This window comes from Athene noctua, chromosome 2, assembly GCF_965140245.1.
Source record: "Athene noctua chromosome 2, bAthNoc1.hap1.1, whole genome shotgun sequence".
NCBI classification, from domain to species: domain Eukaryota; kingdom Metazoa; phylum Chordata; class Aves; order Strigiformes; family Strigidae; genus Athene; species Athene noctua.
This window is the reverse complement of record NC_134038.1, coordinates 161280541-161295151: the sequence shown is the minus strand read 5'-3', so window position 1 is coordinate 161295151 and position 14611 is coordinate 161280541. Positions and strand designations below refer to the sequence as shown.

Below are 14611 nucleotides of genomic sequence, written 5' to 3'. Positions count from 1 at the left end.
AGTAAACTACCCAAACCCGGTATTTAATATGGTAATTCATGACTCGCATAGATAGTGCCAGTTTGTTGTTTTATAGCACATGGTTATATCTGCAGTGGGGTGCAGGGTAATTCCACTGAAACAATAAGGATGCTGAGCCTCGTCTGCTGCCTGCATAGCAGTTAGGAGGGTTCACGTTGTGGCAGCATAGCCTTAAGATTTCTGGTGGTGGTTTAGAAACAAGAGTAAAAAGGTTTGGTTATTTATCATTTACAGTAGAAGCTTGTTATTGCTGGGCTTGCTGCTTGCTTTTTTATTCCTTTTTTTTTTTTTTTTTCCCAATTAAATGTAAGCTGTATTTTGCAGATACTGATCATTGCACTGAGCAGTTGGGGAAGATGCTGCTGGTGCTGCTGGTAAATAGTCGGATGTTTCTGTGTCACAATTCATCAGATAAGTTGAGGAGATTGCCAGCTCCAGAGAGGTCCAGAAGCAATTTGTTATACTTGAAGCATGCTGCTTTGCAGACACAGGCTTCTGTGGTTTGTTGCAGTCAGAGGGGAGTAATGGCATTTAGGCAGTGCTAAATAATGTTTTCTGTCTTGTACCTTTTCCTGCTGTAGGTCTAATAGCTTTAACATCTTGCTTAAATACAAAATACCATAATAGTTTACTGCATGACTGTCACGTGTGCTGTTTGTTCAAATCTGCTGTATTCCCTCATCTCTTTCTGCTCTAACAGAAGGATGCTTCTAGATAGACCCTGAAATTGCATTTGTGAGTATGGGGTTATAGAGACAGAATAAGGGATGCAAATGTGACTGTTCATTCATGCCTGGTTCTTTGGGCGATGGGTCTGGTTTCCTTGTGCTTGACGTTTACAGTTTGTTCCGTGATAAAATTCATTTGGTAAGCATTAACTCATCTACAGATGTTAGTGTTCCATTGATCCTGTAGGACAGCAATTCAGATCCAACTTCATTTCACAAATGGCTGATGGACTGTGTTAAACTGTTTTTCTACTTAAGTCAGTGTACTGCCAAGTATCCACATCACTAGGAAAATCACGATTGTCAGGGAGAGGCTGAAGACTTGAAGCCAGTCCCTTCGACCCGTTGTTAATTATAGCGCATTGGAGCCAGTGGAGCAATGAGAAATTACTCCATCTGAAGATGGGGTGGTGTACAAAGTTCCACCTTGTCAAGCAAAATTTTCTACTCAGGCCACCGTTGAGTCGCAGTGGCAGAGCCCTAGGAGAAGTTTGGCAGCTGCTGTTCCTGAAACTGTCCCAGAACTTGCAGAAGTCTTGTGCCAAGTGGTTGAACTGTTGATGCCTGTTATCAGCTTGAAATTTACTTCATATAAAGAAGAAAAAAGTGGAACAAATAATCAAAAATATATATGGACTACTTTTCCTGGAAAACATCATTGATGTCCAAAATGTTAGGTGGAAATGGACATACGCATCGTTTCACTACATATGAGAAGGGGATACCTACTGTTGATGATGCAGAAACATCAACCCTAACTGAGACCTTTCCTATTGGTGCAATAATACCAACTTGCTTTAGTTTTCATTGTGCACCATCAATGCACAATATACAGCCAAGGAGTTTGGTGAATAGCCTGACAGAATCCAGAGGAGGAGGGAGAGGTTGTTGCAAAGCCTCTGGAAACCAGAGGCTTATCAAAGCAAGAAGAATTTCATGCTCTTTCAGAACTTGATCTCTCCATTGAGGATAAGAAAAGATGCTGGAAATAAATTGGTTGGTTGTGGAAATAAATTGGTTGGTTGAGATGGGCTCTGCAGAAGGTTTCTGGAGCTCTCCAGTTCATTGCTGTCTAGTGTTTCATTCTCTGGAGCCTCCATTATTGCAATATCCTTTGTAGGAATGGACACGCCTCACTTTGTATCTATCCACAGTATTGCTGGAAGCATCCTCTACCTACAGAGCATGTTCCTCTGACTGTATTTTCTCTCTCTCTCAGCCCCCTTTTTGCTTTGGTGGCTCCTGTTTTGGTAGAATATATCAAACAGCTGCTCATCTTCAGAGGAATTTGTGACCTGTGGACACCCTTCCTTCTTTCCTTCCACACCAAGAGTTCAGCACCACTGTTGATCAGCCTTCATTGCCAACGTCCCTGGAACTCTTGACCCCCCACCCCTTTGAGTAAATCTTCACAGGCTCTTCCTTTGCTGTTCTTCCTGCATGTCAGGCAAAGGAAATACTCTATCATCCTGTTTCCCTCTTTTTAAAACTCCTTTCTGCAGTGTTGAACATTTTGACAAACAGTTGGTGTCTGTCCTAAGTCAGGATCTTATCGGGCATGTGTTGAGATGTCACCTCACTGGGGACAGAAATCACAGGTTTTGTTCTATGCTCATATGTCTCCTTGCTTCATGAAAGATCTTGGTTCAGGACCTAGCTGCTGAACTTCGTCTTAATGTATCAACATTTAATCACAGAATGGTTTGGGTTGGAAGGGACCTTTAAAGATCATCTAGTCCAACCCCCAAATATAATAGATTATAATACAGCTTTTATAATAATGTCACCTATATGTTGTTAGTATTACTATCTGATGCCTTCCAAGACTGGGCTGCAAATTGAGAACAATGTGGTAGATTTTCAGATTAGCAAATGGAGGATCTCACCTCAAAATGGCACGAAGATGTTGCTATCTTTTTAATTTGCCTTTGGTGTAAGACAATCAGAGGTTTAATTTTATATTAATATGTACAGATTTTTGTGTCTTTCCTTGAAAAAGCTAGAGTGCTTTCCACAACAGATGTAACTGTGATGTTGAGCCAGATTTCAAGGCAACTAATGTTTGTCTCTGGGCAATTAAAATCCTTAATTAACATATTAATTATTTTTCTGATGACATTATTTTTCTTTTTGTCTAGTGAAGGGAAAAGAAAATGTCTCATTTGTATACTGGTTTGTGAGATATTTAGCTAATTTATACACGAGAATGTGTTAGTATTTGTTTTGCAGTCACAAACCTGAGCATTTATTCAAAACGATTTTACCTATTTCCTGCCACAGTGAGGTGTGTTAAAATAATGGCATCAGCTAGCAGGTATAACTAGCAAAATTGAAAAATACAGGAGTTTCTTTTACATGTTTTCATTTGTTAAGATAGAAGGAACACTTCTAGCTTAAATAACTAGTACTACCTTTTTTCTGTTTGATCTTTATAAAAACTGATATACCTATCAAATATCGATCACTTGAGGTTAAAAAAAATAATTCTTCTCTCTTCAATGTCATTTCAATCCCTTCAATGCAAAGACAATGTTTAAACTATGCAGCAGGCAGCTGTTAATTAACAGCATACTGGGGCTGATATTGGCAGGGGCTAACGAAGAAGGGAGTGACAGGAGCAGAAAAGCATATCTGCAGGAAGAACATGTCTGCTTTTCTGTTATTGTTAACAGAATTGTTTATTGATGGAAAAGCGTGTGGTCTTTTCTGTTGGTGTGGCTGGGTGTGGTGCTCCATCTCAGTCTGAAGTGATGGCTTAATAGTTGGGCAGCTGCTTGTTGTCTCTCAGCTCCTGTGCAGGTGGTGTTATACTGAGCACAATTATTCGCTGTCTCTAGAAACAAGCTGTTGACCACTGAATTAAATAATTTTTCAGCCTTGGATGGGTTTTTTTGCAAAGACTGAACTGTTATTAACCAGTACTGCACATCATGACTGGAGATCTGTTGGGCTAATTACTGTATAAACTACCCCAAGGCACTGAACAGTACGTGGGCTAAGAGCAAGTGATATAAACAGCCTGGGCAGCAGCAGGAGGCAAGGAGACTGTAGAAATGTAGTCATGTACAAGTAGATGTGAGTACATGTATGTAGACATGTAAAACAGATATTGGTTTTAGTCATTTACATGCCAGCTTTACCGTGATCAGGGTTTTAATTTTTATTTCCTAAACACTTAGTGCCGAAAAGTGGGTTTTTGTAGGGATTTGAAATAAGATGGCAGGTACCAGCAGGCTTGTGAGTCTTAGGATTGCTTCAGGCAGGGCATGGCATGCATAAAGATGACGTTAATGTACATGTACGATAAGCAGAAAAAAAGAGAAGGTACTCAGACACTGCTTAAGAGACAGGATGGAAGGGTCAAGTGTCAGCTGCAGAGATTAGCAGTGGCTTCTGTAGGGAGAGGGACAAACCAGAAGGGAATGAAAAGTGGAGGAGGAGAAGGGAAGATAAAAAGAAACCTGAAGGGAGAGGAGCTGCGGCATGGCTGGGCTTGTCAGAGCTGGATAGTAATCAAGAAACCTTAATGTTACATGATGGGCGATGAAAGAGAAGGTGTTAGAAGAGGTGAGAGAGATAAAAACAGAAATCGGGGAGGTAGTAAACATCAATTGAATCAACTTGAATTTGCCAGTGTTTTCAGAAGGAGAAATAAGTTAGAAGAACTCCACTGCTGAGTGCACTCTCCTTCCTACTTTTCACTTTTTTCCTGGATCATCCTGATCTCGTAGAGAGAGCTCAGAAGAAACTACTCATTTTCTGTGGATGCAGAGCTGATTTTGTTGAAAAATTCTGTTCCCAGCCAGAAAATGAATAGGTACTCAGGCTGTGAGTAGTGTCAACACAAACAGCACAGCTCCTGTATTCTTTAGTCTATTCTTCTCACCTCTTTATCATACATTTTGAAACATGATACTACTGATTTTCCTGGCCCTTGAGATGATGTGTTTGTGTATGTATTAACTGAAATAAGTGCTTTTTAGTCTTTCACTGCAATAGCAACTGGCAGACCCAGTCATAGACTGAGAAGGAGAGGGCAAATGCTCTATGAGTGCCACATGAAAACTGAACAAAAGTGCCATGAGATGTGCAATCTAACTGTAAAGCCAGGAGTTCATAGGTGACCAGAGACAGACACAAAGAAATCTAGAAAATAGTGTTCATCAGAGCAATGACAGTCATCTGATCACAGGCTCTCCAATTTACCTGAAGTGCGCTTCAACTATAATTACATTTTTGAAGCACTTCATTTAACATAAATGTACCCCTGAGTAAATCTATTCATATGCGAGGGCGCTTTTCCTATCTATTGCTGTTAAAGTTTGAACACATAGAGGCACACGTGCCACTTGTCCTGGAGCAGGGGTGCAAATACACCGCAGGTGGCCAGAGCCCCAGCCCCACCGTGACACTGGAGCTCTGCTGCCCCATGGGGTGTTCATGGCTGGACGGGGTGACTGCAGCTGGGGCTTCTGTCAGGCTTGCTATAAACCCTGTTCTTTCTGGATTAAATGTGTGAAGGTATCACAACACACACACTCTGCAAAAAATGCGGTCAGTGGCTCAGTATAGCTTTTGCATGATGTGTTAGTCAGGCAGTTGATAGGTATATCAGCTTATTTTCTCTTCCCATTCCGAAACTAAGTGACTTGAGATCTGTGATGCTGAGACACTTTGAGGATGGAGGGAGGAGAAAACTTCATTTATTGCAACACCTTGGGGTTGTGTTGTGTGCACTGCAGCCACGCTCAGTACAGCATGAGGCCAGGGGGGTGCGTGTCTGGGAGCTCGTCCTCACTCCAGAGTTTTAATTTGGTTGTGCAACATCCCTGGTCTGCATAACCTGGTGGTACGGTTGTGGGTGGCTTTGAAGGTAGGAGTGGGGCCGTGGGTTTTTCACATTGGCTGTGGAGAATGAAGCTTTCTCTCTGTGGAAACTGCATTAGAATTGGTTTAAGAGGAGGCCTGTGCTTTTATCCCAAATCACTAACAGCAGAGATGTTAAGGAAAATACTGGAGTATATTGCTTTTTGCTATGGGTGAAGCTGTTAAGTCTACAACCAGCTTCTGTGTGGCTGAAGAAAATTCATCGTGAATGTGATTGTGCGAAGTAGTTTTACAGTCCTTCTTATTTGGAAGAGTTTTTGTTGTGTGCGCTCCTAACAGACAGCTGAAAAAAGTGTGCGTGTGTATTAATTTATCTGAAATTGTCTTTAAAGATGATGTGGCTCTTTGCCCAACTTTGGGATCACCCTACTTTATTTCCAGTGTCAAAGCAAAGCGCTGCCAGACTATAGGCAGTTGGTAAATGTGGGACTAAAAACGGGTGTGTCCATCAGTTTTAGTGCCTTTTGAAAGGCAGAGGGAGATGACAACGCAATGTGTACTTTTATTTCATATCATGGCTGTTATGTTTTTGAAAGGCTTTTAATCTCAGGGGAGTATGATCAAATGGCATTGTTTTGTTTTATACTTTTTTTTTTTTTTTTAGCTGAACATTTCTGAACAGTAGAACATTTTCCTAAATCCACTACCTTGCCCATCACTGTTGGTTCTCTTCTTCATTTCCATGCTTGTGTTGAATTGACAATTTTACTAGTGGTTCCAATCATGTTATAAGACGGGGTTTTTTTGCCTTCTCAGCTGTTGTCATTGAGTGCACAGCAGAAACTGATAGTGGGGATGGACAACAGTCTCCAGATGTGTATGTTATGAGATGGGGTATCAGACTGCCTGTTGCTGTGGTGCTTTCCCTGCTAGTGCTGTGGAGAAGCTGTAAAGTGTCAGCGTGCCCTGGTCACAAAAGAGAAGGAGGGAGAATGAGCTGAAGTACAGACATTGTGGCTGAATTGTGGCTATCTTTCACTTTTTTTTTTTTTTTTTTTAATTTAAGGTTTTATTACTGTATATTTGGAGAGCCTTCTCTCCTTACTGATTAGCTCTCTGTGATTCAGATTTAAGCTTCTCTCTGTTTAATAGCTTCTCTCTGTATAGTTTTGTAGTGTGTGGGATTTTTAAAACTGGTTGTGGTTGATCAGAGATGCAGAATTTTGTTCACTGTATTTTGCAGTCTGGTCTCAGACTATTTGAACTAGGATGGATATGCAGTCGGCTCCAATATGGTACACTGAAATTTATTTCCTTTGTGGCTGGTCCCCACGTATATCAAAGGTTTCAAATAAATTGATGGGAAACGGAAATGCTGGTCGGCTGACACTCATCCGAGCTCACTCCATGTGAGGATTTTGCAGTGAAGCTGAAGGTCTGCTGATAGTATCTTTTTGTCTTCTTTCAGTTTCTTCCTAAATTAAATGAATATGATGCTTAATGTGATACAGTCTGAAAAGTTTGTTGTAGTTACCACTGTTCTTTTTTTTTTTAAACACATGTATTTCAGCATCGAAGTGTATGACAACATCTAGCTCTACTGGAACATAATGTAGTTCACTGTTAACATGGGTAAGATATATTCAGTACCGAACAATGAAACAATCGATTAATAAAATGTTGGCAAAGACAGGTTTTGGTGGAAATAAACAATGTTTTAAAATGTCGCTTATGTTGGTTATGGGATACATGCTGAGTTAACCTCATTGAACTTTTCCCCAGGAATTGATGCGCTTACAATTGGCGGGTCATTATGCTGCTCCACCTGTGTAGTGTTAAGGTCAGTGTGTTTTTCTGATTATAAAACCCATCCATATCATTCCATTATAAATTCACTATCATTCATATAATGGAATGTGCCAAAGCTCGGAGCTCGTTGCAGCTGCCCCCGGTCCATGTTTAAGATCAAACAAAGTAATTCAGGTAATTTGAGCACCTTTTCAACAACATGTCCAATCAAGCTTCATTTGAAGTGATCTTTTGTTGTTTATGTTTTGTTTTCTTTTTTTGTAACCTGCTAAGCTTCCATCTGATGTCAGTGTTGGTTTTGTTTTCTGTGGCCTGCCCAAGATTTCTTATTGAATCGAGACATGGTAATTATAAGACCATAGCAAGGAGGTCCTGGGAGCAGCAGGCAACTGTAACATGGCAGTTGCACGCATCCATGCGTAGGCAAAGCACAGAATGCATCAACCACTCACCTTCACAAGGCATTTTCTGAAACCTGCAGCTTCTAACCGTGAATTAATTCTGAGTCATCACGACACACAAATCAGCCATCACGGTAGACACTAATGTGTGAGATGCAGGAATGTCTGACTGGCACTAACCACTTACTGGAGGAACCTGCGAGATTATGTGCATGCATAACACACTGCTGCTGTATGCATCTTCCCGCACAGCTTAGTCTTCTGAATGGTTATGCGTTATCAAAGAGAGCCAGAATGTGCATTAAAGCTTACCTGGTGTTATTTCTGTCATTGAAATGTTGTTATGATTGGGGCATTTGTTTGTGTGTTTGCTTCTACATCTTTCTTTGTTATTAATCATCCAAATAACTTTAATTGTGTGAAGAGTAAGAATTCAGTGAACAACCACGTATGTAGTAAGTCATTATGTTCTTCCAAGTTTCATGAGGACGTATCCTTTCAGTGTTACGTTTTGCACTTTGCAGTAGCCAGTGAGAGCCTCAGGCTCTGGTAGTTTTGCTGGGGGCTATTTTGAGCCTCTGTGCAAATTAAACAGTGCTGTAATTGCTGAGGAAATACATGCAGCCTCTTGATGATAACAACTGAAAATCTGTGTGACCGTGTCCAGCAGTGTGAAACTTTCTTGGAAGTATGTGCATACAGTCTCACAAAATGTGGTGAAGAGTCAAGGAAGACTCTGGTGAAAAGTAATCCTTGAATGTTCTAGCTTATGAAAACTATTCACAACCTGACATTTCACATGACAATTTGAATTTAGCAGCTATTGCATCAGGTAGGTACATCTTCAGAGGTATTTGGCAGTTTCTTTTATTACTCTGTGAAAAAAAAAAAAAAAAAAATCTATTTCAACTAGGCCACAGTCCTAAAACTAAATGAAATATCCTCCCAAAAAAGATGATGTAGGATTGCATGTTTTTTCTCAGGTGAAGAGTCTCAAAAGGAAGGGCATATTTAATAGCAAAAAGGATATCAAAAGGATTGAGAATAGGGTTTTTTTAGTAAAGCAGAGTGCATAATACATTTTGCAGCATTTTCAAGTTCGTCTGTGGTGATGAATCTTCCCAAGTTTTAAAGAAGCGCATCTCTCATGGCTACCGAAGTGTCTTAACAAATTTGGGCCCTTACATACAACACACAGGAGATACTGGAAGTTGTATTAAATACTTCCACCAAAAATCCTGCCAGACATAGGTTGCTTACATGACAGCAGGAAGAAAGTAAACTAACTACCTGCTCCAGTATATTCAACTGGCTGTGATGCTTTGTTTCCTCAGGGGAGTCCTTCAGAGAAGTTTGGTCTCCAGTCTATGTGGACAGCTGTATTCAGAGGCACCAGAGAGATACAAATCATAAGTACTTGTCACAAAGTGCTGTCTATTAGATATATCACTTTTTATTGACAAAAATCATTAACTGAAAATGCAGCTTTGGCTCTGTTTCTACCACTCTCCTCTATGTATGGAAGAAAAGAAAACTCAAAACACTTTTTAAATTAAAGAAAGTCGTTCCTCAGTCCCCTGTCCCACATCCCCTTTCCTCATTCCCTATAAAAAGCATGTTGAACCAAGTTTTTAACAGTATTTCCAGCTGTTACTGACCATTTATTGTCATTATTTAAAAAAAAAAAAAAAAAGTTTCCCTCTCTGTCTCAGTACGGAGTACTTCAGGAAAAGCAAACCAGATGCACAATTTAGTCTATGACAATGAACAATATGTACCTGCAAGGGCATTTACTTGACCTTTCAGATAAGCCTTTTGAGCTGCATGTAGGCTTTTGAGATAAATGCCAGTATTTGTTAGCAGGATGCAGACTCGCTGAACACAGGGAGTACAGGACTCTTCCAAATTTCTTGAGTAGGCCTAAGCACTATTCTCAGCCCTGTGTTTAAGTACCTAGTTTAGTTTCTTAAATTAGTTGCCCTACATAGACCCTGTATAGTTAACAGAATAAAATCATGTGATAGTGATCTAGTGATATTTCAGAGCACCCTTTTCTCTCCTGTAACTGTATAACCAACATAGAGAAGTTAGCCTCATTCAAGTGTCCAAATCTCAATGCAGGCTATAAAAGATTGAAATGAGAAGGTAGAAATGCAGCCAAAAAAAAAAAAAAAAAAGTTAGTTCATGGCACAATCAAAGCAAAGTCTCAGTTAGAAGGGGAGTGAGCACTCTAGTATGTGGTGGCTCCTGCAAGTTATTTCTGGCTTTTAAAAGATCTTCTCTAGATGAGATGATGAACAGCGTGTTAACCTTTCGCTTTAGAAGGATTTAGCCCTTCATTAGGGAAGAGGGCTTACATTGATCCATCACTTATAAAAATCAGCTTCTGTGTGAGCTTTATATTTGATCTATCTGTGGCCACTATAGCACATGTGCTTTTTGTTTCATTAAAAAAAAAAAAAAAGCCTTTAATTAGAGTTTAGCACATGTGGAGTTCATCGTTTTAATCACACAAGTTGCTTATGAGAAGAAGATTTATTGGTGTTCATGTGCCAAACAGTGTAGAGTTGTCACCTGTGGTTTATTTAAGACTCAACATAGAGAAACCTGTCAAACATTCTTTTTCAGTATAGTTCTTGAGCAAAAATAAACAACAAAAATATCAGTTATAGGAATTATTTTTGATGAAACAGCACACAGAGGTAGAACCTGTATTGGAAGCTATTTCCGAGCCAAAAGCCTTCCCACATATCCAAAATAAAGCATTTTGCAACCCCTGTGTTTTATACTGTACCTTTATGCGTTCACATTGCCTTTCTTTTTGCTAATGATAATGAAAAAGATGTAATGAGTGTGTTTTAAACTTTGCAGCTCTTCTCATGTGTTTGCCTGATAGGCAGAAGAGCCAACAGATTCACCTACATCCATTTGGGTGCAAAAAGGATGGTGGTGAGCCAACCTGCAATTATGAAAGAAACCTCCCCACTTGTCCTATAGACCCTCAGCTTTGATGCTGGTGGTCCCGGCAAAGGCAGAAGATGAGAGGCAGTGGTAGGAAAAGAGGTGGAGCTACGAAACAGAGCCCTTGCTCTCCTAATATCTTTTTAATTAGAGTAATACAATCATTGGCTGGGATGATAATTATCTTAATAGAGAAATTAAAAAATAGATGAATTTCTGGCAGAATTCCCTCTTCCTGTTTACATCGGTCCCTGTTTCCAGCACCGGTTAATTGAAGGAACAATTATCTGTATTTGCTTATTATCTGCCAGCCTTGTAAGGCAATAACTATACATTTGGGAAAGCACCAGGGGGTTTAAGGGCACCAGCAGAAGCAAAGGCATGCATTAAAAACCAGCACAACCAAACAACTCTATCATTCAAGTTACTGGGAAAAGAGCACTTGCAAGGAAATTTGACGATAAGTTTGCTCTTCTTCCCATTATATGACACAAGTGGAAGGCTGTGAAGATGGTGCTTTACAGCTAACCTTGAGTATTTAGGAATTTAAAAGAACCCCGAATGACCCAATGGGACAGGATCTGCTTCATAGTCTGTTGAAGTCAACAGGAGTCTTTCCATCACATCCAAAACAGGCAAGACTGGGCCTAGGCTGAATTCACTTCAGAGGAACAGAAAAGTTTTAGATGGATCCACATGCGCAAGCCATTGTACTGGAGGAGAGTATGTTGCTGACATCAGAAACAATGTTTGCACTTAGTGCCTTTGGAGTTTTGATGATGCTTTAAAATCTGTTGTTGCTCTACTGACTGTTGTCAGCTAGAAACTCATGGTTCTTTAAAAAAATCTGAGATACGAGGCTTTATAATTTCTTTTGGTAAAGTATAAATATGCTTTTAACTTTAAGAATTTCCATACTGGACACCTACATTGCTTCCATGGCATTTTGCAGCTTTGCCTTTATGCAGAAATACTTTGGTTTTGACATGCATAAATATTTTGATTTTACTGGGAAATTTAAGTCTTCTCAAAATGTGACCCATCTCTTTAAAACCAGAGAAACTGGCTGAAAAAAATCCATTCCTTTGTGAAATTCTGTATGGTAAAAGACTAATTAAAATCAATAAATGTTTAATTTTATTAATATTAAACCATTTACAGAGTTAGTTGCATAATGAAAAAAATTATTCTGCGGTATACTGTCAAATATGTTATCTCTGACCCTTATGTGAATATATACTTTGAAAAATATGAGATTTTTTTGTACTTATTTGTACAATTTAAATTAGTTCATTCTTCATGACACTAAGTTTTCACCTCTATGAATTTTTTTGCTTCTTGAAGAAAAATGACACACATGGGAGAAAAAAAACCACATCGGATTGACTTATATGCTGGAATTCTGTCATTAAATCCATACATAAAATATAAATGTGTTTTCTTTCATTTGTAACTAAAATTTTCCACCAGGATGAGAACACACTGGACTCTCTAATTAGGAAGAATGGAGCTGGAAAGGGAATAGTGTTGTGTTGTACGTTAGAGCAGGTCCTGTTCCTACTGAAGTTGATTGAGATTTCTGTTACGTTTTTGTAGTGGATTTTGAAATATCATAACACCTATTTCTGCAGTTCTGTACACATGATTACTCACACAAGGGAATTTCCTCAAATCAGTGAGGCTGTCTACAATTTTTTTAATAGCCCATCTTCCTGGACTGATCAGACTTCTCTGATTGCACTTTCTATCTACCTGTCACTCCCTTCCCTAACTACTTTTGAAGCTGCTGGCTAATTTCAAGTGAAACAGAGGAGTCTTTGAGATAATGAAGTTTCTACAGGTTTCAAAGGCTGAGAAGAGGAGGGACACCCAAGTTGGTGCTGAGGGGAAAGGCAGGTAGAGCCCATCTGTCACCTGCTCCAGCAGCTAGGACAGTCACTGGGATTGTCTATACCTTTGCTGTGGGTGGTTTTTTTTTTTTTTCAGAGGAATGGACAGGAAAAAGCTGGGACTTCAGTAGAGGTTTGGTGGTGATGAAGGATAGAGCTCTGCAGGAAAACAGCTTCATTAATTCTGCTGCTAACAGAGCTGTTTGTTTTTGTTTCCAGGAATGCTTTCTGAATTAGACCTGAATGTCTTTAATACAAACATTTGGCTTCTGGTTAAAGGTTAGAAAAATACATCAACCAAGTTAATTTATCACTAATATTGAGAGGACAAAGTACCAGAAACATTAGTATGTGGCCATTAAGCTAATGTTACAAGTGATAAATTTGTCAAATTACTGACTTTTCTCTTTGCAGGTCTTGCACTGTGGTGGGTTGACCCTGGCTAGATTCCAGGTGCCCACCAAAGCTGCTCTATCACTCCCCTCCTCAGCTGGACGGGGAAGAGAAAATATAACAAGGCTTGTGGGTCAAGATAAGGACAGGGAGAGATCACTCACCAATGACTGTTATGGGCAAAACCGACTTGACTTGGGGAAATTAGTTTAATTCATTACCAATCAAATCAGAGTAGGATAATGAGAAATAAACTCAAATCTTAAAAACATGTTTTCCCCATCCCTCCCTTCTTCCCAGGCTTAACTTTACTCTTGATTTCTCCAGCTCCTCCCGGCCAGCAGCAGGGGGACGGGGAATGGGGGTTGTGGTCAGTTCATCAGACGTTGTCCCTGCTGCTCCTGCCTCCTCAGGGGAGGACTCCTCACACTCGTCCCCTGCCCCAGCGTGGGGTCCCTCCCACAGGAGACAGTTCTCCATCATCTTCTTCCCTTGGGCTGCAGCTGTTCACGGCCTGCTCCAGCGTGGGTCCCCGCCGTGGGGTGCAGCCCCTCAGGCACAGCCTGCTCCAGCGTGGGTGCCCCACGGGGTCACAAGTCCTGACAGAAACCTGCCCCAGCGGGGGCTCCTCTCTCCGCGGGGCCACAGCTCCTGCCAGGAGCCTGCTCCAGCGCGGGCTGCCCACGGGGGCGCAGCCTCCTTCGGGCACCCGCCTGCTCCGGCGTGGGGCCCTCCCCGGGCTGCAGGTGGGTCTCTGCCCCCCCGTGGGCCCCCCTGGGTGCAGGGCACCGCTGCCTCCCCATGGGCTGCCCCACGGGCTGCGGGGGAACCTCTGCTCCGGGCCTGGAGCGCCCCCTGCCCCTCCTGCGGCACCGACCCTGGGCTCTGCAGAGCGGTTTCTCTCACATGCTCTCACCCATCTCCTGGATGCTGTTCCACAGTGGGTTTTTTTCCCCCTTCTTAAATGTGTTATCCCAGAGGCGCTCCCACTGTCGCTGATGGGCTCGGCCCTGGCCAGCGGTGGGTCCCTCTTGGGGCGGGCTGGCTTTGGGCTTTGGCTCTGTCGGACATGGGGGAAGCTGCTGGCAGCTTCTCACAGAAGCCACCCCGTAGCCCCCCACTACCAAAACCTTGCCATCAAAACCCAATACACAAATGAATTCTTTCAGTGCTTGAGAACCTGAAATGGAAATACCTATTCAAAAGTCAGGTTTTAACCTCACTGACATTCCAGTTTAACTCTCTAAGGTTGAGTAGCATTTTATCCAGGTAGTAATACAGTCAATGTAGAAGTAGCATCCATGAACCAAAGCGTGCTTCATTGATCTGTGCACGGCATGGGACAGTAGGGAGTTCTCATTGTCCTTAGGAGAACAGAACAGAGTCCCACACCAAGACATCCAAGCAGGGTGTGGCCGCTCGTGTGGCTGCAGCCCTGCTGTGTGATGATGTGCATGTCTCTGTCTTTCTTCCAGAACTTGGGTTTAATGCCTGCAGAACTGAATAGTTTTCCAACTTGCTTACTTGTGCAGGCTTCTATAAATACTAATTAATTAAATTCCAGATTTTCATTACAATGCC

At 41.3% G+C, this 14611-nt stretch overlaps 1 protein-coding gene across 4 annotated transcripts in view; it reads left to right on the top strand.

The window, feature by feature from the left end:
* The window catches only part of HECW1 (HECT, C2 and WW domain containing E3 ubiquitin protein ligase 1), a 265816-nt gene that overhangs the window by 58837 nt on the left and 192368 nt on the right, over positions 1–14611 (top strand). Inside the window, exon 2 of one of the 4 annotated variants that reach the window (XM_074900894.1) lies at positions 7359–7416. The exons of the other annotated variants lie outside the window; for them this stretch is intronic. Coding sequence (XP_074756995.1) covers positions 7390–7416 — 27 coding nt within the window. The 5' untranslated portion in view covers positions 7359–7389. The remainder of the gene's footprint in view (positions 1–7358; positions 7417–14611) is intronic. 4 annotated transcript variants of the gene reach the window in all.